At 38.4% G+C, this 27,564-nt stretch overlaps 2 protein-coding genes and 1 pseudogene across 3 annotated transcripts; 1 reads left to right on the top strand and 2 right to left on the bottom strand.

Annotated features, from left to right (window-relative positions):
• Positions 1-3,358: 3,358 nt before the first annotated feature.
• On the bottom strand, positions 3,359-4,378 carry OOEP (oocyte expressed protein; the record flags this gene model as incomplete). The annotated part of the gene is made up of 3 exons (XM_081042056.1): positions 3,359-3,438; positions 3,797-3,976; positions 4,192-4,378. 3 exons carry the CDS (start codon positions 4,376-4,378, stop codon positions 3,359-3,361), a joined length of 447 nt encoding a protein of 148 aa, XP_080898182.1.
• A 7,110-nt stretch (positions 4,379-11,488) lies between these two features.
• LOC308495012 (large ribosomal subunit protein uL11-like) lies at positions 11,489-11,970 on the bottom strand (annotated as a pseudogene). The gene has a single exon. The product of its transcript is annotated as a large ribosomal subunit protein uL11-like (transcript).
• Positions 11,971-13,237: 1,267 nt separating this feature from the next.
• On the top strand, positions 13,238-27,133 carry DDX43 (DEAD-box helicase 43; the record flags this gene model as incomplete). The annotated part of the gene is made up of 16 exons (XM_081044402.1): positions 13,238-13,487; positions 15,804-15,859; positions 16,531-16,657; positions 17,510-17,638; positions 18,780-18,861; positions 19,838-19,994; positions 20,243-20,361; positions 20,829-20,939; positions 21,289-21,430; positions 21,869-21,969; positions 23,508-23,595; positions 24,637-24,764; positions 24,968-25,077; positions 25,575-25,713; positions 26,331-26,418; positions 27,017-27,133. 16 exons carry the CDS (start codon positions 13,238-13,240, stop codon positions 27,131-27,133), a joined length of 1,944 nt encoding a protein of 647 aa, XP_080900528.1.
• Positions 27,134-27,564: the final 431 nt, after the last annotated feature.

Below are 27,564 nucleotides of genomic sequence, written 5' to 3'. Positions count from 1 at the left end.
TTTAAAAATTCAAGGAAACTTGACTTTATAAAGACCAGGGGAGTGGAATGGTATGACTGTCATGGACCCTTTGGTTACCACTAACAGGATCACTCCAATTTTAAATAAGCATTTATTTTATAAGGGAAATAAAGAGGCAAAGCTGAATTTACAATAGTTTATTAACTATTTTTAGAAGAGGCAAGAAAAGCCTAAGTGGAGTGAACTTTAAACATTTAAGATTCAAAATCAATGCGTACTCAAAAGTTTCAATTGAGGCTTCAGAGGCTTTTGAGGCTGTCTAAGACTTGGTTTTTTCCTCCCCTCTTAGTATCCACATGACCAGAATGTCAGATTCTCTCCTTTGCAAGAAAGATTACTGAGCAGCAGATAGCAAACCAATGGAACATTTAGGAGTCTCTGTGACTCTTCCAAAACTTTTGACAAAAATATCCTACACACACACACGCACACACACAATTTTGTGAAAGTAAATGGTAATATACAGTAAACATCCTTGGTTGGAGATTGGAGGGAGCCAAGTAAAGGGAGGTTGAACTTTAAAATCATTTAGGTGTGATGACAAAATTCTTTCTGCATATATTTCTTTTAAAGATTTTATTGGGGAAAGGGAACAGGACTTTATTGGGGAACACTGTGTACTTCCAGGTCTTTTTCTTTTTCCCAAGTCAAGTTGTTGTGCTTTCAATCTTAGTTGTGGAGGGTGCCGTTCAGCTTCAAGTTGTTGTCCTTTCAATCTTAGTTGTGGAGGGCGCAGCTCAGCTCCAAGTCCAGTTGCCATTTCTAGTTGCAGGGGGTGCAGCCCACCATCCCTTGTGGGAGTTGAGGAATCGAAGTGGCAACCTTGTGGTTGAGAGTCCACTGGCCCATGTGGGAATCGAACCGGCAGCCTTCCAAGTTAGGAGCATGAAGCTCTAACCGCCTGAGCCACTCGGCCGGCCTCTGCATATATTACAAAACAATGAGAAATTAGTCTAAATTCAGCTTCAGAGAAAAATAAAAGCAAGTGTGAAAGTAGTGTAGAAGTTAAGGATTTGAATCTTAGAATCAATGTTTGGTTTAAATTTCACACACCCCTAGCTTCAGTTTAAATTTCACACATCCTAGCTCTGTGACCTTAAGCAAGTTTACTTATGCTCCAAGCATCCTACTTAGGTGCCTGGCACAAGGGCTTGTATGTGATACAAGCTCTAATACCGGGGGTGCCAAAAAAATGTATACAAGTGGACACTGCTCAAGCAGTAGTTCACCATATTCAGAAGTGTCTGGACGTTGATGGTAACCACTTTGAGCACCTCTTGTAATTGCAGAAGTCAATCGTGACTTGTATACATTTTTTGTTATCGGTATATACGAAGTATTACAATTTTAATAGTTTTCCTTTCGTAAAATGTATATACATTTTTTTGGCACCCTCTGTATATTGCTAATATTAAACGTAGAATGACAGGGCAACTACCCTTTTTAGACATTAAAATGTTATGGAAGTAGTAAAAATACTGTATTGTCATATGGATGAAAGGGAACACAGAAAAACCTTATAGATGTTGTATTAGTTTGCTAGAGCTGTCATAAAAAAATAACAGACTGGGTGGTTTCTTCTAAGGCCACTCTCCTTAGATTGGGGATGGCTGTCTTCTTGCTGTGTCCTCACATGGTCCTTTCTCTGTGCTCAAACCTATCTGTGTCCATATTTCCTCTTCTTATAAAGACAACAGTCATTGGAAAAAACCCTACCCATATGACCTCATTTTACCTTAATTATCTCTTTTAAAGGTCCTATCTCCAAATACGGTCACATTCTAAGACAATGTGTATTAGGATTTCAACACATTAATGTGTATAAAGTATGGAAGGAGTGAGGATCATTTAGTAATTTAATTTTGGATAATTTTGGGGAAATTGGAATAAGTTTTAAGCATAACCCTCTTCCTCCAAATGATAGTCCAAAATGTTCAACAGTTTTGGAAACATCCCAACGGGAAAAACCTGTAGGCATATTTATCAAATTTCTTAGAATGCAAAAAAGCAGGAGTTCCTAAGCTTAAAAGGGGTGAGGTTCAGGGGAAATCACCCAGAACACGTAACTGGTTTAACTACATACAATAAATATTTTTCACATGCAAAAAAAATTGAGAAGCAAATGGATAAAAAAAGTCAGTTATAATGGACCATTATTTGTTACAAAAGCTTAAACGATAAGAAAAGTCCTTATATTCAGAGTTAAAAGAAGTAATGATAGGAATAAAGAAAAATGTAAAGTGTTTTACAAAAATGTGAAGCAAAGTAGGTACACGATTAGTATCACTTGTAATCAAATAAGCACATTTTAAAAGATTTGTGTATGTGTATGTTTAAAACCCTTGCAAATGGCTACAATCTATTACCGCTAAGGGGAGAAGAAACTGAGTTAAATGAGCTCCAACTTTGTGTCTGAAGCCATAGACCTCTGGTAACCTCTCAAAGTGGAGGCAGCAAGGGGTTTGGGGTTGTTTTCCACAAATTGGTCATGGCATTGTAACTGGTAATGGAAAACCCACCCAGCCCGTGTAGGACACCTGTGCAGGCCTCAGGGGAAAAGGAGACAGCTGGTTTAGAGGTCAGATGCCTTCCATGGGCCAAACTGCCCAGGACTCCGACTCTTCTCTGGTGAATCACAGCACCAGCAGGATGAATGTTGATCACCTCATTTAGTGTTGGAACACCCATCCATGTGCCCAAAGGAAGGCTCCACTCTAAGAAAACCCACACTCAAATCAGCAGCTTGAAAGTGAGAGCCTCAAAGAATCATTAGCAGTACCCATGAAACTTGTTAGAAATGCAAATTCATGGACCCAGTGTACTAAACCACAATCACTTAAGGAGCCTAGCAAATAGTATTTTAGCAAGTTCTCAAGGTGATTGTTCCACACATTAAAGTTTGAGAACAAATGATGCAAAAAACCAAAGCAGAACTGACCCTTCATCTCTTCTCCCTGTGCTTGAGGGCCTGGCTCTGACAGTAAAATCATAGAAGGGTTAGTAATTTCAAAATGGTAGAAACTAAGAAACAAAAAGAAAATCTTTACCTCTCACGCCTTTTACCCATGCTACACATCAAGATATGAATGAACAGTCAGTCAATCTTTTGTAAATTTATTTAATTTTAAGCTAGCAAAGATCTTATGCCATTGCACAAAAAGGAAAGTCATTTCTTTACTAGATGGGCACCTACAAACTCGCACTGGCATCAACATAATCAAACCACTACCCATCAAAAAAAAAAAGGAAAAAAGAAATGTAGGGATTTAAGAATACTTGGTTCTCTTCAACTTTAACAGCAGAAGCAGGATTGTTCTCATAATGCTCCTGACAATACTTATGCAACAGGATGCTGGACCGTATGGAGACCTGCTGTGCGGGCCTTCAAGAACTCCTCAAGTTGTTTCATCTTTTGAGCTGCAAAAGGAAAAAAACTCGCTGTTTCAAATTACTCCATCACTGGGGGGTTAGGGGAAAGTGCTGGTAATATCATTTCTCAGGCTGGAGGCTCTGAACCTGGCATCTGCAAATAATGGGTAACCAAGCCGAGGGTGGCATGGGCAGTGATAGGCCTGAATGCGTAAGATGTCATCTTACTCTCCCAAGGTCTTACTTGGATTCCTCTCACAAGGGGATGGCCAGGGGCTGCGTGAAGCATACTGGAGTTGGGAAACTGCAAAAAGTATTAGGAAGGTAAGAGAGGTTGGGAGGAAGCCAGGTACGGCCAGATGGCTCACCCGTGGCTCCCTCCACATGCAGGTTGTCAGACCCTCACCTCGGGCACGATGTTGCCGGTGCCTTGATGCCAGGCTCAGGAGCACGCTCTTCACCCGATTTTGCACACGGGGCTGTCCAAAGATGGTGATTTCGACAAAGTTCCCGTTGTTTACTATGTCCACCGTCAGCAGGACCTGGTTCATCCACTCTATGTCCGGAATGATGGCTCGGTCTGCGCCTAAATAGAAAAAGAGAGACTCAGGGGAGGCACCGTCGAAGGTCAGGAGGAGCTAGGTTTGAAGGGGATGTCAGCCGGGGAGGGAAGAGCTGGAAGCTGGTATCATGGCTTCAAACGTGGCCTGCGAATCTGGGAAAGAGGCTGTGATGAGCTGCTCTGCCGGCTTCTCTCAGACTGTAGGGGCCCAGGCCACCCACGCACCCCAGGTCGCTCACCGAAGATCGAGTCAGCCAGCCATGCCTCCAGGTAAAACACCAAGGGGTCCCTCAGTTCCTGCACAGGAAACCACCACGGCCGGGTGCGAATCCGTGGTGGTTGAAGGGGTAACTTCATCAGCACATCCGGGGAGTTGGCGGGCTTGCAGTCGTCCCCCTGGTCCACGGCACCTACGGGGTCCGCCATGCTACGACCAGTAGCCCAAACCGAGCCCCAAGCAACGCGGGCGGAACTCCAGAGAGCAGCGAGGCCTGTGCCCCTTTTATAGTTTCCGGCCAGCCCCGCCCCTTCCGGCGGAGGCCCGTGGCCCTTTGGGGCCAGTGGGCCCATTGATACTGGGCACCCAGGCCTGGTGGGGCCGCAGGGCGCTCCCTGCGCTGCGTCAATCACCAGGACTTCCTCTTCGACCTTGAATTAGTATTTATTTGCGCTCCAGCTGGATCTCACACGCTGTCCATCCGTGGTTTTCTCCGCCAAATGAGGTATCAGCCTCGAAGGCCTCCACATCACAGTTATCGACAGATAATCTCTGTAAGAGGAGATAGTGAATCAAACTTTAGTGAATATTTTATTTCTTCAATTTGATTTTAAAATACAACATAAAAATACGTGTACGTTGTTAAAAAAAAAAGTCTTGAGGATCATAAATATGTGAAAGTTCTCCCTTTCATGTATCCTCCCTCAATCTCTTACTAACCCTTTTAAATTTCTGTTGATTGTGAATATCTTCTAGTTTAAATTGCCTTTTCACTTTCTTTAAGGTGACTTTCGATGAGTAAATTTTTCATTTTAATATAGTCAGTTTATCAGTCTTTGTAGTAAGTGCATTCCATGTCTCGCTTAAGAAATCGTGTCCTGCCCTGAGGTCTAAAGACATTCATTATTCTTTCTACTAAGAATGCTGAAGTTTCTGTCTTAACATTTAAATTGTAGAATCATTTGGGGTTAATTTTTTTTAAAAAAACAACTGGGCATTACGTAGGGAGATAACTTCATCTTTTTATAACTTGATCATTTTTTCACTTGAGCCATTCTCTTGAGAATGCATCCAACATGAGGCAATTCTTAATGAAATTGAAAATTTCATGAAAAAATTCAATGAAATCTCCTTGAAAATTTTCAGATTCCTACATATAGCAAGAGTTAGCCACAAGGCTGGTTTGTGGTAATTAATTATTAGGTGAAGACATACTTGAGAAAGGCAAAATCAAGACAAGTTCCTTTGCCATCTCCATCTGGATGACATAATTTATTTCTGATTTAGTTTTATTTTGGAAGTGTAGTCATTTGGGGTCCTAACTTTATGCAAAGTCCCCATATTAAGGTTCCTACATTTTGCAAGCCTCAAGTTTTATTTGCTTGCCATGCCAGCTTTAAAACTTCAGAATCACAAAGTTATTAGGAGTTAGCAGAATCTTCTAAGATGAATCAGTTTTATCATCGTTATCTGCAAGTTTCTGGATTTCACTCTGATGGGTGGGGAGTGGGCATGATTTGAATACTGGCTCCAACATTTTCTAGCTGTGTGACTGATGCAAGTTATTAAAACTCTTCTACTAGGAAGACTTCCAGAGGATCGTATGCTTTCATTTTCTCTGCTTAGCCCAGGAGGAAAAAGTCTGAGGGGCTTTGGATTCAGACAATAAAATATGTGAGTGAATTGGTTTTATAATTTCTCCCTGAGAAGCTTTCTTCTTCATTACTTCACTTCTTATAATCTTCAACTCTTTTCAGGTGTGGAAATTGCCTGTTAGTGGGCCATTCTTCTGTGTCCCTGCCCTGCCCCTTCTCCCATCTTTCCAAGTGAAGGATGGGGGAAACCATTTCTCTCTCGCTCGCTCTCGCTCTCACTATCTCTTTCTTTCTCTCTCCTGTTCTTATCCAGATTCTGCCGCATTTGATGGTTTCTACAGAAAATGAACAGTGGTTTGGCTTGATTAGATGTACCAAAGCATACCTCTACCAAGAGGGGGAGGCAGATGGGAATTCTTTGCTCTTATTGACATAAATGGAATATAATGGTGTTTGTACCTCTTAAGAAGATGCAGTTTTTTTCTATAGAAAAACAAATAGCCTAGCCGGTTCAATTCCCACATGGTTCACTGTGAGCCGCACCCACCTTTAAAAAAATAATAATAATAAAGTAGATAGAGCTTACGTGTCCTACACATAGGAAGAGAGAAGAGCAAAATGAATTAATACATTAATAAAGCACAGATCATATTACCTCCAGTTTGACAGTTAATCATTCCTAAATGTGACACCTATTCTGACTCCCTGTGTTTGCTGCCCAAGACATGCAGACAAAAGCCATGGCTGCTGAGCAGGTTATGGGCGAGGTATAGGCACATTACAACAATGGCAAGGAGGACTTGCCCCTGTGTCTCTCCAATGAAGCAAATGTGCGCTGGCTCCAGTCACACTACTCAGTCCCCAGGCTCACTCTTAACACTGGCCTTGTAATCACACCATCAGATGGTAAGGAGAGAGACAGAACACAAGGCTACTGAGTAGCAGAACATTAGGTAGTATGATCTTTCCACCCCACTTGCGCTTATCCTAAGTGTATTAGCCTAGGTGTTCAGGGAATTAGATAAGTTCGATTCATGCAAAGAACTCAGAACAATCTCTGGCTCATAGTGTTTTCCTAACTCAATAAAAAGTATTTCCATTATATAGCACAACATACATGTACATTTAGACTCTCTTCAACATTCAGCAGTCAACAATGACTAACTACTCTGAATTCTGGCTCTTGCTCCACTCCCCCCTTTCTCTTTTTTTGGCAATCCTCCTCCCCGGCACTACTTAATAGCTGTGTGTGATCTTAAGTGAGATGTCTTTTCTCTCAGTTCCTTAGTTTTCATCTGTAAATTGGGGATGGTGATAAAAGTACCTCCATCCTAGGGTTGTGAGGATTAAATGAGTTAATACATGTAAAGCCCTTAATTGTGCCAAGCAAAAACCTCAGATAAGGGGCACTGCTGTAAAGAACAAGGGCAACAGAAAACAAATATGGAAGATATTAATCCAATTATATTGGTAATCACTTTAACATTAATGGTCAAAGTATACCAATTAAAAGTCAGAGATAGAGTAGATCAAAAAACAATACTCAACAATATGTTATTTACAAGAAGCTTATTTGAAATATAAAGATATACAAAATATAATTGTGGAGGAGAGAATGTTCTGTGACATGAATGCTCTCTGTCCTGTGAGGGACCTGGGCCAGAAGGAAAGTTGCTTTCCTCAAAACCCTCCTAGAGACTGTCTGATCGTAATTGATGTTCATTCTGATGTAAATCAACAATCCTCCCTTATCTCCTGTTATGTGCCGGTTCCTGGAACAGGCTGTTGACCTAACCTGGTTAAGCATAAAGTAATTTTCTGTACCTGGTAGCATTCACGTACTAGTACCCATGGCTATCCTCCTCTTTACTCTACATAATTCTTTGGTGACTGCCAAGTGGCACAGGGATTCATTTCATCTTGCAGACACCCAAGACATGCCTCATATGTAAATTGCCCTTTTTAATGTAAATTAATGTAATTAATGTAAATTGCCTTTTTAATGTAAATTAATGTAATGTAATGTAAATTGCCTTTTCTCCTTGCCCTCTGTTCACAGAGGTAGATATTCAGTCTCAGGGCTTGTCCCTGGGTCTGCATGTACAATCAACAGTAGTCCCCCCTTACCCATGATTTTGCTTTCCAAGTGTTCAGTTAGAAGAAGAAAGATCTAAAATTGGTCATCTAAGTTCTCACCTTAGGAAACTAGAAAAAGAAGAGCAAGTTAAATCCAAAGTAAGCAGAAGAAAATAAATAATAAAAATTAGAGCAGAAATCAATGACATTGAAAACAGGAAATCAATAGAGAAAAATCAATGAAACCAAAAGCTGGTTCTTTGGAAAAATAAGTAAAATCACTAAAACTCAATCCAGGCTAAAGAAAAAAAGAAGGAAGACACAAACATCAGAAATGAAAGAGGTGACATCACTACAGATCCCATGGACTTTGAAAAAGATAATAAAAGAATACTATGAACAAGTCTATGCCATGAGTCTGATAGTTTAAGTAAAAGGGAATAATTCTTTGAAAGACACCATCTGCTAAAACTAACAACAACAACAAAAAGAGATAGACAACCTAAATAGGCCTATAAAGAAATTGAGTCAATAATTAATAACTTTGCAAAACAGAAAACATCATGCCCAGATATGTTCACTGTTAAATTCTAAAAAGTATTTAAGAAATTGTACCAATTTTCTACAATATCTTCCTAGAAATAGCAGAGGAAAAAAAATCTTTGTTGTTAAATGATTTTTTTTTAATTTATTGGGATGACATTTGTTAGTAAAATTACATAGATTTCAGGTGTACAATTCTGCATTACATCATCTATAAATCCCATTGTGTGTTCACCACCCAGAATCAGTTCTCCTTCCATCACCATATATTTGAACCCCCTTATCCTCATCTTCCACGCCCCACCTCCCCACCCTCTGGTAACCACTAAACTATTGTCTGTGTCTATGAGTTTTTGTTTCTCATTTGTTTGTCTTGTTCTTTTGTTGTTTTGGTTTATATACCACATATCAGTGAAATCATAGGGTTCTCTGCTTTTTCTGTCTGACTTATTTCACTTAGCATTACTCTCAAGATCCATCCATGTTGTCAGAAATGTTCCTATATCATCTTTTCTTACCGCCGAATAGTATTCCATTGTGTATATATACCACAACTTCTTTATCCATTCATATGAAATGTCCATTTTTGTCTCCTGTTATCTTTTTCACCCTGAAGTCTGTTTCATCCGACATCATTATGGCTACACCTGATTTTCTCTGGGTACCATTTGCTTGGAGTGTCAATTTCCATCCTTTCATTTTGAGTCTATTCTTGTCCTTGTAGCTGAGATGTGTCTCTTGGAGACAGCGTATGGTTGGGTTTAGTTTTTTGATCCAATCTGCTACTCTGTGCCTTTTTATTGGTGAGTTCAGTCCATTTACATGTAGGGTGATTATTGACACGTGAGGATTTCCTGTCATTCTATATTTAGTTTTCTGGTAAGGCTGTGTCTCCATTGTTTCTTTGCCTTTTTGTTGTTGTCTATTATTTCTGTGTGGTGGTATTCTATGATGTTTCCCTCTGTTTCGTCTTTTATTACAGTATATATTTCAGTTTTGGATTTTTTTTGAGTGGTTACCCTTAAGTTTATGTAAAAGAAAGTTTGATATTTAGAGTATTCCAGTTTCTTCAGCACACTTACTTTCTCCATTCCCATATTCCAGTTCAGGCCTTTACTCTCCCCCTTTTTAAGTTTTGGTTGCCACAAATTGTCCCGGTTGATGGTGGTCAAATAGCCTTTCTTGTAATGCAGGTCGTGTATTAGAAAATTCCCTCAGTTTCTGTATGTCTGTAAAAGTCTTTATTCCTCCTTCATATCTAAAGGACATCTTTGCTGGATATATTATTCTTGGCTCATAATTTCTCTCTTTCAATAGTTTGAATATTTGGTTCCACTCTCTCCTGGCTTGTAGAGTTTCTGCTGAAAAATGTGATGATAATCTAATGGGCTTTCCTTTGTAGGTTACTGTCTTCTTTTCCCTGGCTGCCTTGAGGATTCTTTCTTTGCCGTTGATTTTAGACAGCTTCAATACAATGTGCCTTGGAGAAGGCCTGTTGGGATTGAGGTAATTAGGTGTTCTATTTGCTTGTTGGATTCGAGGATCCAGTTCTGTCCACAAGATTGGGAAGTTCTCATTAACAATTTGTTTGACTGTATTCTCTGTTCCCTTCTCTCTGTCTTCTCCTTCTGGTATGCTCATTATTCTTATATTGTTCTTTCTGATAGAGTCAGAAAGTTGTTGTAGAGTTCTTTCATTTCTTTTAAGTCTCAAGTCTCTTTCTTCTTCCATCTGTGTAATTTCCAGGTTTCTATCTTCGATGTCACTGATTCTTTCCTCCATCTGGTCAACTCTACTACTAAGCTGGTTATTTCATTCTTAATTTCCTCTATTGAGTTCTTAATCTCCAGAAATTCCATTTGGTTCTTTTTTAAAATTTCAATCTCTTTTGTAAAATGTTCATGTTGTTCTTTGATTGCGTTTCTGAATTCATTAAATTGCCTTTCTGTGTTTTCTTGCATTTTGTTGAGTTTTTTCAGAACTGCAATCTTGAATTCTCTGTCATTTAAATCACATATTTCCATATTTTTAAGTTTTTTTTCTGGAGATTTTTCACTTTCTTTCTGAGCTGTCTTGTTGCCTTGGTTATTCATGGCAATTACTGATTTATTATTTCTCTTCCTAGACATCTACAGGAGTGGCTTCTGCAACAGGTTGATAGGAAGAGGTCTTTCTTTTGTTTTCCAGTACTTGTTGGTAGAATGTTTTATTTTCTCTCCGGCTGCAGCCTTTTTTTCCCTCTCACACAGTAGTGCTATGTTTTCTCTGCACTATTCCAGCTTCTCACACAATGGGGGAATTCCCTGGGAGATGGGCAGGGGCAGTTCTGTTTACTCCTGCAGGGATCCGCCCAGATAGGTGGGGCCAGGGGCGGGGTGAGTTGTGAGAGGTGGTCTAGAGCAATGGTAGCGACCACCACCACAGCTGGTCCTGCTTCCACAGCTCCCTCCCCTTTGCTGGAACTAATTGGGCTGCAAATCTGTGTTTGCGGTCCACCGTTCTCAGAACAGCAAATATTCTGTTCTTTTCATCTGACACTGCTACTGTTCTGCTTCTAGCACTGGGCAGGTGGGGCGGGGCGAGCTCTGGGAGGGTAGGGAGGAGGCGGCTAGTCTCAGTGCCTAAGCCTTCCATTCTCTGCTTGGCAATGAGGGCTTAAACCACCATTTTCAGCCTTCTTCCCTCAGTCTTTTCTCCGAGGTCTCTGCCGTGAGCGTTGGGTTCAGCCGTGTTATATGCTGCCCCCTCAGCCCTGTGGGCCATAAGCGGAGCTCTAGCAGTCCGAGTCCTTCCCTCTCCTGCAGCTGCGGTAGTTCCGGGATGCAGTGAGCTCGGAGCACTGAGCTAGGTCTGCGTCCTACGCCCATGCGGCTCCGTCTCCGCACTTCTCCCTTCCCTCCTCCCCCGTTCATGCAATTCTCCCACCTTTAGGTGAATTCAGTAGTGGGCCTCTCCGTCTTGCCTGTCTGCTGTGCAGGGAGTCCTTTGTAGAGTTACTGTTGTTCGATTAGTTGTAAATTCCAGGGGAGATTTACAGAGACTCACGTCAAGCGCCATTTTGATGACCTAAATGATCTTTAATTGAAATATTTTCCTTTGTAGTTCTTAACTAGCTGGGCATTCCACTGCACCACTGTTGATGTCATCTGTGATGTCATGTCATGAGGGTGGTGGCCATCAACATTGCAGCCCACAGACTGGGCAGTCCCCAAGATCTCTTTAATGGTTCCAGAGAGTTCTCGAGCTAAAGACCTGTGCTATGACTGTTGGGCAATGTTAACAATGTCATCAAAAGTGAAATTTCCACTGTGTTTACTGTCTTTTTGCTTCTTTCTGTCTCTTGGTGGTTCTTTGAGGGCTTTGATGATTAGGGCAGAGGCAGAAGATACTACCTCAATCTGGGCTGTCTGTTTGAATGGTCAGCTTCACTGTGATCCTCACACCTTTCCAATCACCAGTTGCTTTGACAATCTCATCATCAACCCTTTTTGGAGACAGATCAGGGGGACCGATCTTAGGGGCCAGGGAAGATGTGGCACCTCAGATATATGACTTTGATCTTATTGGGGGTTGAACTTTGGGGGCATGGAGGAGGTGGCTGGTGTCGAACGAACCCAGATTCAGGAGGATGGAAAAAAGTTGCAGCTCCACCTCCTCTGAGCGGAAAGCTGAAAAGAGGGAAAGCTTCTTAACTCATGCTTTGAGGCCAGCGTCACCCTTGTACCAAACCAGATGAAGACACTGCAAGAAAACCAAACTATTTCTTATGAATACAAATACAAAAATCCTCAATAAAATATTAGCATATGTAATCCAACAAAATTTCTTTCTAAAGATCATTAATATTATCCGTTTCAGATTAAAGATTAGAGAATTGAATTACATACATAACACATTTATCTTTTTATATATTTCCTTGGTGCTCCCCAGGGTTAGTACTGTAATCCTGTTTGTTCAGAGATGATCATATTAAGAGTTATAGTAATACGATGTGAGTGAATCCATTCAACCTGGGATGGACCAGATTCAATCCTGGGCACAGACCATAGTGCTTAACATTATAACAGACGTCTACTGTTATGGATGACTGACATGAGATTTGTTCACACAATCTGAACATCGTAATCAAAGCAGGGGCATTCCCAGCTGGCATGCCTGCCTGGTATATGTCCACTCACAGAGCCAGGTTGCAATGATTGGGAGTGCTTCAGGCATTTATTCAGTTTATTTCATTAGCTCTAAAACTACGCCAAACATTCAAGTCAAGCGTTGTGTGAAGCCTTGAAGTTTTACCTCTCAGGCCAGAGATTTTTAAACTGTGGGTCATCAAATTTGTGGATTAAGACCAACATTTAAAAAACTAATATAGGCTTAAATATACCCAAGTGCTACTCACATAGCAATGGCAAATGCTGTTTCGTCAACTTTTTGTTTCAAATGTTTTATGTATGTGTTGGGTCACGTTGTAAAAGTGACTGATATTTCAGACTCATAGTTAAAAACGTTTCAGAGACACTGAGACGTGGAGTATCACGGGCGGGAATTTAGTGCGGCAAAGCGCAAAGACCTCCAGCGAAGTCCCACGCCTAAGAAGGTACAGACGTCGGCGCATTGACTCATTTCGGTGAGCTCGCATGGTTAAGAGAGAGGATTGGTCAAACCGTGCAGCCCCCCCGCCCACAACATCTTGTCCGCCAATGGCTGTGAGGCCACGGAGGGGCGGGGCGAGCCTCGAGCGGGCTCCTTAAGTAGCGGCTGTGTGATGCCCTTGTATACTAGCCGTGCGACGCACAGCAGGGTGGTGCAGAACCGGACGGAACGACGTCCGACGCGCCGGATCTTCTTCACGGAACCATGTCTAGGAAAGAAGCAGGCGCCAACGCCTCTTCCTGGGTCGTTGCTTCCCGTCGAAGTTCGGCACTGTCCCAGGCTCCGGCAAGGAAGCCGGCGGAGGAGCCGAATCGAAGAGGTCGGGGCGGCCGTAGGGGCGGCAGAGGTGGCGGCTGGAGGGATCCCTCCGGCCCCCAGCAGCCTGTAGCCGATGGTGCCGGGGAACCGCCGCTCTGCTTTGGATTGAAGCAAGACTGGGTTGGCGTAGTGATTGGTGAGAGCAAGAGGATGGGTGTGCTGGGCGGGGCCCGGAGAGGAGAATGGGTGGGGCCAGGGGCGGAGCCTGAGCAAGGGCGGCCGCCTAACTCTCCTCACCTCCAAGCTGCTGCCCCCTAGTGAGACTCAGGTCTCTCCCAGTGATATTTTAATACCCGCCGGTACTGGAATGGTGTCACTTAACGCACCTTTTGATGTTTATAGAGACGATATTTTGGGAGAGCAAATTCTTAGAAGACTTTGGAAATCTTTGGGCTAAAAGATCAGGCCTTTGACAGATTATCCGGAAATGAACAAAACGGGTGCTGAAATCAATCTGAACACCGTATAGTCATTAACCAAAGATAAGAAAGTGTATGATATTATTATAGGGTGCTCAAAGCATTAGCCATGTCTTGTACTTAACGTAGTTTAACTTGAATGTGATTTATCTGCTGAAAAACAGGCTGTTGTTTTCTTAGTATATCTTGAGGCTTACAAATTCATTTTTGACAAGCGTTTAGAAAGGATTAGAATTGCCCCATTTATTACCATTAAGTCAGGATAAATTCCAACATTTGCCCATTAGGAGGCATCTAATATTTTATTTTACCCCCTTTTAAGTTGCTTTGAATACATGAACAGATTTTGTAGGCTGTTTTTTCTTTCTTTTATTTTTTTTTAAGTTTTATAATAGCTTGTTTGAGCCCAATTTACAACATATGCTAGGGAGCAGGATTTCCAATGCTCCAACGAATAACAGCTTTGCAGCTTATGTAGGCTGCTACTACGTAGAGCACTACCAAGACTGATTGCTAGAACAGCCAGAGATTAATTGACCCCTCAAGATGGCTCAGTCTCAAAGATCTGAAGAATGATGCTCCTTAAACAAAAGCCAGTAGGTTTGCAATAAAAAAATCACTTAAGTGGTGTCTGGTTGGCTCAGTTGCTTAGAGTGCAGTGCTCAAGACTCCAGGGTCACCGGTCTGAGCCCCACATGGGTCAGTGAGCTAAGCCTTCCACAACTAGATTGAAAAAGAACGACTTGACTTGGAGCTGATGGATCCTGGAAAAATACACTGTTCCTCAATAAAATTTAAAAAAAAAAATCACTTAAGCACCTGTGAAGCACAAGCACTGTGCTAGAGAGCACTCACTGAAAAGGGTGTCTTGAAGCAGAAGTCATTGGGTGTTGGTTTTGGATCCAATTTTTAAAAATTGTGATAAATTCAACTTTACACATAATTTTAAGTGTACAGTTACAGTACAGTATTAATTATAAGAGTAATGTTGTGTAGTAGCTGTCTAAAATGTTTTCATCTTGCATGACTGAACCTACCCATTGAATATCTCTCCATTTCCTCCATCCCCATCCCTGGGAACCACTATTCTGATATGTTTCTCTAAATATGATTACATTAGATACCCCGTAGAAGTAGAATCATGCATTATTTGTTTTTTCATGATTGCCTTATTTCACTTAGCATAATGTCCTTAAGATTCATCCATGTTGTCACAAATGGCAAGATTTCTTTTTTAAGGCTGAAAACTTCCAGTGTACATATATGCCCCATTTTCTTCATCCAATAATCTGTTGACATTTAGAATTGTTTCCACCTCTTAACTATTGTGAATAATGTTGAAGTGAACCTAGGAGTGCAGATTTCATTTTGAGATCCTGACTTCCATTATTTTGCATAAATGCCCAGAAGTGGGATTGCTGGGTCATACGGTAGTTTTATTTTTAATTTTTTGAGGAACCTCTGTACTGTTTCCATAGTGGCTGTACCAATTTACATTCCCATCAACAGCGCACAAGGGTTTCCTTTACTCCATGTCCTCCTGAACACGTGTTATCTCTTCTTTTTGATGATGGCCATTGCAACATGTATGAGGTGATTTCTCATTGTGGTTTTGGTTTGCATTTCCCTGATGATTTCAGCATCTTACCATATATACTTGTTGGACATTTGTATGTCTTCTGTAGAGAAATGTCTATTGAAAAACTTTGACCATTTTTTTAATTGGAATTTTTTGTTGTTAAGTTGTACTGTGCAAGGTTTCCAATTTCTCCACATTCTTGCCAACACTTTGGATCTAATTAGTTTGCTTGGGCTGCTGACAAATCCTTAGTATCTACCTCCAGAAGAGGAGCCTCCTACCACCCACTAAAATTTGGAATAGAAAACTCTTGCTTCCCTTTTTCCAAACTAAAAGTGATTATTGGACCTTCGGAGCTTTTGTTTGGATGATTTGGGAAAGAACTAGAGAAGGTTCTTTGAGGAAAGTAGGTACACCCCTCCCTTTAAAAAAAATTCTTTATTTTTAAAAACAGGTCGTGGTGGGTCAAAAATAAGAGACATCCAGAGTACAACAAATACCAAAATAGAGGTAAGTGATCTGTGTTCTTAAATCCTTAAAGAGTATATAGTTCATTCCTAACTCTAGTTTCTGCTCAGTTCTGTTAAGTTAGATGAGTTGCTAAAGCTCTTCATACTGCCATTCTTTTCAAGAGCTCACCTAAGCTGTGGTGCATTCCAGGTCCTTTGACTCATAGAGGTAAAAATTTTTAGAGATAATCTGAAGAATGAGGTCTCTGGGGACTATTTATCATGCCCCCATTCCTGACCCCCATTCCTCAAACCTTGAGCTGTTCCTGTTTCCAATCTCAGGTAGCAGCCATATCATTCACCAAGTTCCCAAGCCAGAAATTCTCCATATCCTAAAACCAGTCCATCATTGAGTCCTTTCATATTTCCTGTATAGAAATATGATTTCAAGGGAAATCACATCATTTGGTGGCATTTTCCCCTTAGTGAATCATACTGCTTCCAGTGTATGTCCTCTGACTATTCTCCACTGTGTCCAGAGCAGTTTTTCTAAAATACAAGTTATGGCTATTCATGACCTTTTCCTGTATAAAAGCCTTTCATGGTATCTCAGACACGGATTGATAGCAATCCTATGTTTACTTTATACTTTTGTACTATTTGAAGTTGAATGATTGTTGGAGGGAGTAAAGGTGAGGGACTTCAGTCACCTATTTTTCCCCTTATATCTAGATAATAAAAGGGTGTCCTGAAGCAGAAGTCAAAATTTTTGGCAGCAAGATAATGCAGACAAAAGCAAAAGCAGTGATCGATAATCTTGTTAAAAAACAAGAAAATTACAACTCACAACACAGAGTGGGTAAGTAATTTTTGCCCATTAGAGCCCTGTAAAATTTTTTGAAAATTCATTCATTGTTATAAGCCATATTATAGGTGATATTCTTACTGATACAAAGCTTTAGGTTGTCATCATTAAATCTAGTCTGTTGTAGGACTTTTTTCTGTGGAATCCCAGAATACTTTTTCCTCAAATGAAAACACTTGATCTCTGTGATTAAGCCAAGCAGTTTTACTTGTAGCAACTGATGAGTGAAAAACCAAACTAACCTTTCCAGTATACTTCTCTTAATGATAGAGCAAGGATTAGTCCTGCCATCCTGTCTCTATGGTCTCTTCCCTGGGACATAACTGACTTTGAAAATTGCCTAATTGTTTGGTATTTTAAAAATCTCAGATCTACTTGGACTAGAGAAAAAGCCACTATTGAACCACTTCCAGAAGCAACAAGGTAGTAAAATGAATAAAGTCTTGGGTTCAAATGGCAGCATTGACTCTTAGTGTTTCTTGGGAAGAAACCTCTAAGAAGCCTGTAAGACTCCATTTCTTCATCTGTTAACCTGGAGTAACATCTGCCTCACAGGATTATTGTAAAGATTAAGTGAAATGTGTGATTTATTAGTAGACACTAGGCTCTCATGCTATTTAACTTTTCTTCTCCAGTAAGTTAAAAATGTTTCCATTTCATAAACCTGAAGTATATAACTGATGCCAGAAACCATGACCAGAATTGTCATGGTAATGTAACAGTAAAACTCTAAATATTGCAAACATTATTGTCTGGTTGTTAAAACACAACATAGTAAAATAGTTTTGGGGATTTTGTATTGGTAGGATTTATTTTGAAACTAATTTGGTAAAAATATTTTAACAGATTTTGTTCCATTCCAACCTTCTGTTCGAAGAGATGTAAGGACAGACGGCAGTGTTACAGATCAGCCATTGATTGATTGGGATCAAATTCGAGAAGATGCTTTGAAATGGGAGGAAAAAAAGTGGGCAGGTTAGTGCTGCATTCTAACATTTACATGTAGTGTTGATGTTTCCCTTAATTGAGATTTTTATCCTCTGTAAAATGTGTTACTTTCAGTAATAAACTCTATATGAAAAATGATAGTAAAATTTGCAATGCTGCAATTAGTCCCTAGGGGGTGATACTTTCTGTGTTATGATTTATGCTATAGAATATTAAACTTATTTACACCTTATTTGAGGTTGCAAAAGTTTAACAAAATAGAAAGAAAATTGGGCCCAAGGTCGAAAATGAAGGGAATTAACTTTCTGACTATAAGTTGTTAACATTGTTGCTGTGAATAAGCAAAAGTTGATCTTGGAGTATCCTGGCTTGCAAGTGCAAAATAAAAAGGGAACAACATTTAATAGAGCATACTGTTCTTGAGAAGACACAGGTTTTTAGAATTTGTTTAATTTTAAATGAAATTCTCACTTGGAATAATATATGGAGTATAATGTTCCACATTATAGTTACCAAATTCCAGAGTAAATTTGACCGTCAGAATGAGGCAGCAATACAACATCGTTCAAAATAAAAAAGCAAATGCACTAATATGTGACAAATATTAATGATGATTAATACAGCTGTGGTGGTCAGCCTGTCTGCACATTATTTTTTTTCATTGCCACCTCAACAGTATATGTGTTGGGGAGATTTGGGATGGGAGACGAGAGAAAGGATTTAAGTTTGGAGGACGTATGATAGGCATTTAAGAAAGAAGACAAAGTAGCTTCTGAGATTAGAGTAAGGATATATATTTTATTTCTAAACAGTAATGAGACAGACCTTTGAAGAAAAGATAAAATCAGTTTACTATGTTTGAGAGAAGATTTATCAATTGTGATGGTTCTTGTAAAGCATAGTTCCTTTTATTTTATACTTAATTAATTTTATACTTAAAGATCTCTTTCTTGGGTGAAAAAACGTAACTGAAACACAAACCAAAATGGGAGATCTCCTAGAGTCTGGCATAAGCCTGTCTGGCAAAGTGTAGAGCAACTGTGTAAAACTGTATGTGTGCAAAGAGACTTGATATGCATTTTAATTTGATTTCTGTTAATTGAATAAGTGTTAGTGAAGTGTAAGTTCTCATTATTTATTGGAGTTTGAATTTTCACGTTTGTCCCAGATTTACCTCCAATTAGGAAAAACTTTTACGTGGAGTCAGAAACAACAAGTTCAATGTCACAAGCACAAATAGACAATTGGAGGTGGGTAGTTCGATTACTTTAAGTGAGTATTTGTGTAGTTATGTTATTAAATTAACTCAGTAGGCAAAGATTTGAGATGATTGCATTTGAAGTTTATATCTTTCATATTCAAATGAAAACTTGATTGCATCCTGCATGGTATGTTTTAGAGCATTGCTATCCAATAAAACTTGCTGCAGAGATGGAGAATGGACTATATTTGTGTGTCTGCTAGAGTAGTTGTTATCCATACATAGGTATTGAACACTTAAAATATGGCTAGTATAATTGAGGAACTGAATTTTCAATTTAAAATTTTAAATTTAAAGACGTGGTGAGTGCCTGCTGTATCAAACAGTTTTAGAGAATTATTTTTGTACAGCTGTTGGAAATCATAAGGAATTGATCTGATATCTGAATAAGAGAATAATTTCTTACTCGTCAGTCCTTATTATCTGAAATTAAAAGGTCCTAATGGGAACATTTTTTGTCTATTAATATGTGTTATAAAACTAAGATAGTATGGTATACCATAAAGAACAGTTATTCTGGGGTTGGAGTAGGGCTCAGACCTTGGACAAGTAACTAATGATCACCTATCAAATGAGAATAATTCCCACTTCATAGGATTGTTGAGGATAACTTAAGGAAATACGTGTGGAACATTGTGGGCCCTCAAGTATTTGCCAAATCCGATTTTGAATCATGAAGCGTATATTTTTCAGGCTCTATTCTTAACCTTCCCATGAAACTTTCCTTGGCCCTTTCATACATACAATGTAATATTTTTTCTTTTCTCTGCAACTATTTTGATAAGAAAAAAAATGGGCTCACTTCTATTTCTGAGTAGTTACATTTTATTATAACTTTACTAACAGTCTGGTTTTAATTAGTTGCAGTTGAATATCTAGATATGACCTGAACTAATGCCGGAAGATTTCTTGCTTAGGAGTAAAGTGACCAAAGCCACTAATGTTTGTTCTATTTCTCCTTAAAGGAAGGAAAATTATAATATAACGTGTGACGACTTGAAAGTTGGTGAGAAACGTCCTATCCCCAATCCTACTTGTAAATTTGAGGATGCCTTTCAATGTTATCCTGAAGTTATGGAAAACATTAAAAAGGCAGGTTTTCAAAAGCCAACACCAATTCAGGTATGCTGAATAATTTTTTAATTCTAATATTTCACTGACCATTTTTGCCCCCCAAACAATATCTGATTATTAGAAGTTAAATCATCGGGAAGCAACTGTCTCTAATGAGCACTCCCCCAGCACCTCCTACAGCACCAGTACCTAGCATTCAGAAAATATTTGTGGAAAGAAGTTAGGGGTTGGGAGAAAAGGGACACTTAACAAAAAGAAATGCACTTCTTAATTTACTATTTATCATTCTGTTTCAGTCACAGGCATGGCCGGTAGTTCTACAAGGAATAGATCTTATAGGAGTAGCCCAAACTGGAACAGGGAAGACATTGTCCTACTTAATGCCTGGATTTATTCACCTTGACTCTCAACCAGTGTAAGACTTTCTACAACTGGGTTCTCTTTGTAGGGGTTTAATTGATAGGGATACCAAAAAAAAAAAATGCAATAAAAGTTTCTTTCATATATTGCTTTGGTCAAAAGATAATGCAGGGAAATGCACTTGTATTGTGCTCATCAAAGTATAAATTGACAAAACATTTTGGGAAGCAATAGGTGGTATCTACCAAAAGTCTTAATAGTGAAACACTGGAAAGAAATTTTTTAAATTACGTCCCGTACAATTGTGTGAGAGAATGGTTGACACAGGAAAGCATTGGCCATGTTGAATGAAAAGGCTTTCTCTGGGCCCTTGGATTTTTTTTGTATGGCTATTTTTCTATATTTCTCCACTTTTAATGGTGAATGTATGTGACTTTGACACTCATTTCTACAAATTTTCAAACACCGAAGGAATGTGCCATGTATCTGAGACAAGTACTTAAATCTGTTTTCTCTCCTAAGAGCCAGAGAGAAAAGGAATGGACCAGGCATGTTAGTCCTTACACCTACCCGAGAATTAGCTCTTCAAGTGCAAGCTGAATGTTCTAAGTATTCATATAAAGGTCTTAAAAAGTAAGTCATTTCTTTGGCCATCTCTGCACCAGCATCTTAATCATTTGTAGCTTTATTCATTCTCCCATTCTTTTTCACACATTTCAAGAATCTGATTGGCTCAGCATGGATCAGGGGTGGGGTCAATAACAATGATGCAGATATGGCTCTTTCGGGGACACATCATTGTGGGTTGATGGCTGTGGATAGTTCTCAAAAAGGGGCACATACTACCAAAGGCTTCGGACACTTTTTTTGATTTTATATACGTCTTATTTTGTTATACCCAAAATGCTTCGGTTGGTTGGGATTTTGAGTTGTGATGGGATATTTGTTACCTGAACATTATTAACCTCTATTTTTTTTAAAGTGTTTGTATATATGGTGGTGGAGATAGATATGGACAAATACAAGACCTGACAAAAGGTGTAGATATCATTATTGCAACTCCCGGAAGATTGAATGATCTGCAAATGAATAACTTTGTCAACTTGAAAAGCATAACCTACTTGGTAACCAAATGGAGTAGGGGTGTGGGATACTGGGAGGAAGAACTGAAACAGTCTTTTAGAATGGCTGTCCATTTTATAATGGTTTTTTATCCTAGGAATATTTCCCATTCCCTCTCATATGTTAAAGATTTTAAGACAATTGTATTTTAATGTTTCTTTATAAAAGCTGGGAAATACAGATATCAAGATTATTAAAATCCACATAGATATTTTAGACGTAATTTTTTTCATTAAATAGATTTAGAATTTATTAGCCAACTTAAAAAAATCAATTTATGTTACAGCTACAGACAGCTTTTTTTCTCCTAGAGAAATTAAAACAGTGGCTTAGATAATAGGGGAAATGAGAAAAAAAATTACCTCTTAGTGTTATGAAGAAAGAGCATACATATTAGCTACCTCTCACATCTAATCTAGCCACAAACATTTTTAATGCAGGTATTAGATGAAGCTGACAAGATGCTGGATATGGGATTTGAACCCCAGATAACGAAGATTTTATTAGATGTGCGCCCAGACAGGCAGACTATTATGACAAGGTAGATATATGCCTAATTGCTAGTCTGCGGAATAGAATCTGTTCTTTTTGGTTGATTTTTCCCACAGGATTTTTAGAGCATTACTTGAAAGTATTTTGAGATCCCTAGGTGAAAGATACCGTGTCATCACTTACATAGCAATTCAATGTAACAGTGTAACAAGGACTATTGGGTTTCCTAAGTTACAGATAGAGACTTCTATAAAAACATAGAGGGGACTCCTGGAGGGGAAACTGTTTCATAGTGGGGTCTCATATTTGAATAAGTGATCACCTGTCTTTAGAGGTCAACATTTGATTACTGAATATGTTTTTGCCCAAGATAAAACTGAGGAAGTAATGATTGCTATTTAAATGCAGAGTGATCTGTGCACTATTTTCTCCTTTGTATCATTAACATAAAAAAGAATAGTACATAATTGAGGAAATGTACAGAAATTCCTGTTTTCTTATTAATCTTTTCATCAGTCACTGCTATGAAAGTATAAAAGGTGGTTACTTACTTGAAGGAACATATGAATTTACATATCCTTTCATCAGTACACTTTAAAATGTTTTTATTTGGCATAAGCACTTAGTTTTGCCTGCTGACGTATGAAAAATACAAGGTTCTTTGGTTTTTTTGTTTGTTTGTTTCTTTGTTTATGAAGACCAAGAGAAAAGTAACACTTGAATTCATTTTACTTTTTCAATGGTTGGAATTTAAAGTATAAGTCTCCTTTACCTTTGGTTTATAAACCTATTTATTAAACATATTTAAAGGTTTTATCCGGTAGCTTCACTGTACTTGAGCAAATTTTTGTGAAGTATACATTTTCTGTAAAATCTGTCTTATGGAAAAATACTAAATTTGTCTTTCATGGTCAGTGTGGTTCATAGCATTCTTAGGGAAACTTAGTCACGTTTGACTTACAATAAAATTTTTTTTTTTACTATTTTTTTTTTAGACGTTCATCATTTATATCCCTCACACTGTGAACCCCCCTCCTGCCATCCACTATCCCTCCGACCTCACACCGAGCCATCACATTATATATATAAAATTATAGTTGGCATTCATTAATGTTCAGCTTCTGGTGTACAATGCCATGATCAGGCATCCACAGTATCCCTGAGGTGGTCTCCCAAATAGGACGCATGTCCATCGGATACCCAACAAAATCTTTACAACATTATTGAATAAGTTCCCCAAATTAATTTTCAAAAAACCCTGAGGCCATCTTGTGGTTACCAGCTGCTTCCTAATCCCTTCACCTTCCCCCTTATCCCCAACCCCCCCCCCCCCCGACCATCTAACAACTCTCGGTTTTTTCTTTGTGTCCTCAAAACTATTTCTGATTAGTTCATTCACATATTCTTTTCTTTAGATTCCGCATATAAGTGAGATCATATAGTACTTGTCTTTCTCTTTCTGACTTATTTCACTTAACATAATGTTCTCTAGATTTATCCATGTTGTTGCAAATGATAAGATTTCTTTCTTCTTTATGGCTGCGTACAATAAATATTTAATGTTTGTGTGTCATGTTTTGTTTCCAGTGCAACATGGCCATGTGCTGTCCGTCGACTTGCACAATCTTATTTGAAAGAGCCCATGATTGTTTATGTTGATACTTTGGATCTAGTTGTAAGCCTGTTTTTTATTATTATTCAAAATGTTTCTTATTAATTATAGAAATTTTAATACATTTTGTTTTGGCATATCTCCTCTGCCTTAATTTTACAGCAAATACTAGATACATGATTTTATCTGTAACTCAGTATATATGTCTAAAAGACTAGTTTAAACATATCTATAGTACAATTATCTCACACCTGAAATTTTAATAATCTTTTAATACCATCAAATATACGATCAATGTTTTTATTTTCTTCGTATTTCATATCTCATTTTAATTAACCCTGTTAGAATCAAGTTCTAAACAAGGTCTACATCTGTGCATATATTTAACTGGTGTTCTCTGTGAAGTTAGGATAGATCAGTGGGTGAAGATGTTGTTAGTAATTATACAATTTATAATTAAAGATATCCATTATATCTTTCTTCCTCTATGAATTTCTCTGGCCTTTCACTTAATAGTTGTAATTTGCCTTTCAATTAATCATTAATGAGAATTGACCTTTTTTACTTACTCACTAGTAATAATAACGGGTCATTGCCTAGGCTCATTTCATTAGGTTTCATGACAGGCAGGATAAATGTCTGGTTCCTTCCTTTCATTAAATGTTATTAAAATCTATTTTATCTCTGTGTCAAAAAGTGGTACCAATGATATTTTGAAATTTTGCATTATATTGTCAAAATACTCATTGAATGGAAATTCTTGTGTATAAGGTAATCATCTTTCATTGTAAGGGCTATACCCAAAATTTATGAATGTTTCTGTAAGCTTAGCCTCACCCCATGGTTATTTCTTTTCCTATAATGATAACCAATTACTTTCAACATTCAAGAGTTTCCAACATCTCTTGAGTGAATAAGTAATAAAAAGTGAAAGGCCAAGCTGAAAATCCTTGAGTAGAAACAGGTAATTTTGCAAGGCTCTGCCTTTTTTCTTGTTAGCGGTTTATTAAAACTTTAACCAATGATAGAAATAAGATATATTTTGAGCCACGGTATGGGATTTCCCCATCGATGTTGATGTACTATGATCTTTGAATCTTTTAGGCTGTAAGTACTGTGAAACAAAATATAATTGTCACTACAGAAGAAGAAAAACGATCTCATATCCAAACTTTCCTAGAGAGCATATCTCCCAAAGACAAAGTTATAGTGTTTGTCAGCAGAAAAGCTGTGTAGGTATTTTTTTTCTTTTACATCCTTAATCATCAGTCAAATTGATTTATTTAACATTATTTCTATTTGTATGCTAATTTCAAGTGGGGATGTATATGTCTTACAGTATGTTATTTCAGACTTTTGCTAATAAAAGTAAAATAGTGAATTGATGATGGTGTTAGAATAAGCACTTACAATCACTGACTATCTTTTGTTTCAGTGCTGATCACTTATCAAGTGACCTGATTCTCCGACATATATCAGTCGAGTCTTTGCATGGTAACAGAGAACAGAGTGATCGAGAGAGAGCATTAGAAAACTTTAAAACAGGTACATTTCCACAATTATTATTTGTTGCATTGTAAGAGTATACAAATGCATGTGGTTGGCTAAGTGATAGCTCCTTTTCATGGAACCCATTTCTAAGATCTGTCCTCAGCTTACAGGTCCCAAAACTTTCCTTGTTAGAGCTCTAAATATTAATCAGAGTGTCAGAACAATCCAAACACAAAGAGCTAATGTTTAGACCTGGATGTCAAGGTAATAATTTGCAATGGGCAATTATTTCTATTAATTTACCTGAAAGGCTTATATCTCTGTGACATGGCTCAGATGATTCAGGAACCGTTTGCTGAACCGTGGTATCTATTGTCTTGTAACTTGCCAGCAGTTAAAAAGAATAACTATCCCTTTCCCATTTTCACTTCCTCAAGTGCTTTAATATTAAAGGCAATAATAGTTCACCTGACTAGATATTAGGGGAAAATAGACTTTCTGATCGGTCTAGGGTTGGAAAATGTCTATATTCTTTTGGCTTTACTCTTTAGGTAAAGTGAGAATACTGATTGCTACTGACTTAGCATCTCGAGGTCTCGATGTCCATGATGTCACACATGTCTATAATTATGATTTTCCCCGCAACATTGAAGAATATGTGCACAGAGTAGGGCGCACTGGAAGGGCAGGGTAAGTAAGCGGAGTCTGCCCATGAAAGAAGCCAGCCCTGGCTCCTCATTACTCCCGTCAGTCATTTTGACCTAGAAAATGGCTTTGTTCTCTTGCCTGTAAATTGAGCTGCCTAAGAACATGCTTTGCTACTTGATTCCTATCCAGTTGGCCTGTTCCAGGTTCAGCCCGACCTGTCTATGACCAGGTGCATGTAACTTTCCGTCCACTCTTTGCTTTCTACCTAGAGTATAAACTGATTTACAACCAGTGGTTACTCCGTTGTCAAAGCTGGCTTGTGTAAGACTACCTTTTCTCTCCCTGAGAGCACTACTATCATAAACCCCTTCTAACGTGCTGTTTAAACAACTGCAGATTATTTAGATTCCAAATTGCTTTTTTATTTTTTTAAATTTGTATTAGAATTTATTTTAAGCCAAGCTGACGACAACTACTGGGAAGCAAGATCTCAAATGCTCTCCCAAATTGTTTTTTGAATGATGCTAAATCCTGATATACAATACATATTTGGTCTTGTGAAAGAGTTGAGGTTTTACTGCTGCTGTTTTTATTTTAAGTTGCTAACTGAATAAGATAAATTGTAAATCAAATTACCTGAGTTTTTTCCTCCATTAAAGGAGGACTGGAGTGTCTGTTACCCTTATCACTAGAAATGATTGGAGGGTTGCCAACGAATTAATTAACATTCTGGAAAGAGCAAATCAGGTAAGAATAAAATTCATTAGAATTCTACCTCATGTCACTTTTCTAATGTTCAAATAATTTCATTTATTCTAAGTACTGGGGCTTACTACTTACCAGGAAAGACAGATATTTAACAAGTAATTGAACATGAGGGCAATGATAAGCAACTATAATATCATATAATTGCGGAACCTGATCTAATGGGGGTGAGCATCACTGAAAAGCCTGCTGAGGAAGAAACAGTGGGTTGAGAGAATTGTAGAAAAACGGGATAAGTGTTCCAGCAGGGGAACATACTCAGGCCTAGAGATGAGAAAGGGCACAGAGTAGCACCAGGTGAGGCACGTTAAGGTCACTGGGAAGCAACTGGGGGCTATACAAGCAATGGGTTAGTATAATGATGGGTGTTTTCAAGATCAGTCTGATACCTTAGCTTGAAGGTAAATTCACAGTTTAATATGCAGGGAGACATATTTCATTCTGTTTGAAAGATACCATGTAATCCGTTACGGAGAAGATTCTCTGATTGAAATGATTTGGAGGCATTTTAGCACATTGTAGAAAAGCTGTTATACCACAAGAAAAATCTCAATACTAATAACACATTTAATGGTTTCAGAGCATCCCAGAGGATCTTGTGTCAATGGCTGAGAGATACAAGGCAAACAAACTGAAAAAAGAAATGGAAAAAAAGTTGGGAAGATCCCAAGGAAAACCCAAGAAGTTTTCTTATTAATGTCTTTGAAACGTGGTACCAGCCTATTTATAGAAGGTAAAATTTGCATAACACATGGACTTTCAGATGCCTGTTTTCCTTAATGAGGCTTTGTTAGTATGTTTACTGCAATCAGCATTATCTCTGAGTCTTTTAGCATAATAAATTATTAGGTGTTATTCTTTATTTGTTACCTAAATTCCAGTTAATATCTTTAGAGTTAGAAGTATTAATTCAGAGTTGAGAAAATAAACTTTAAATTGGACAGAAAGACCAAGAGTGTAATGGATTGATGGAGGTATAAATTGTCATAACCTCTTCTGAGCAATTTGGTAATGTACCAATTAAAATGCATATACCTTTTGATCCAGCAATTCTTCTTCGAGGAATGTATTCTATAAGTATGTCTGCAAGTACAAGTAAAGATTTATTATAGCAATATTTGTAGTAGG

Source organism: Rhinolophus hipposideros, assembly GCF_964194185.1.
Source record: "Rhinolophus hipposideros genome assembly, chromosome: 3".
Lineage (NCBI taxonomy): Eukaryota > Metazoa > Chordata > Mammalia > Chiroptera > Rhinolophidae > Rhinolophus > Rhinolophus hipposideros.
This window is presented reverse-complemented; position numbering and strand designations above follow the sequence as displayed.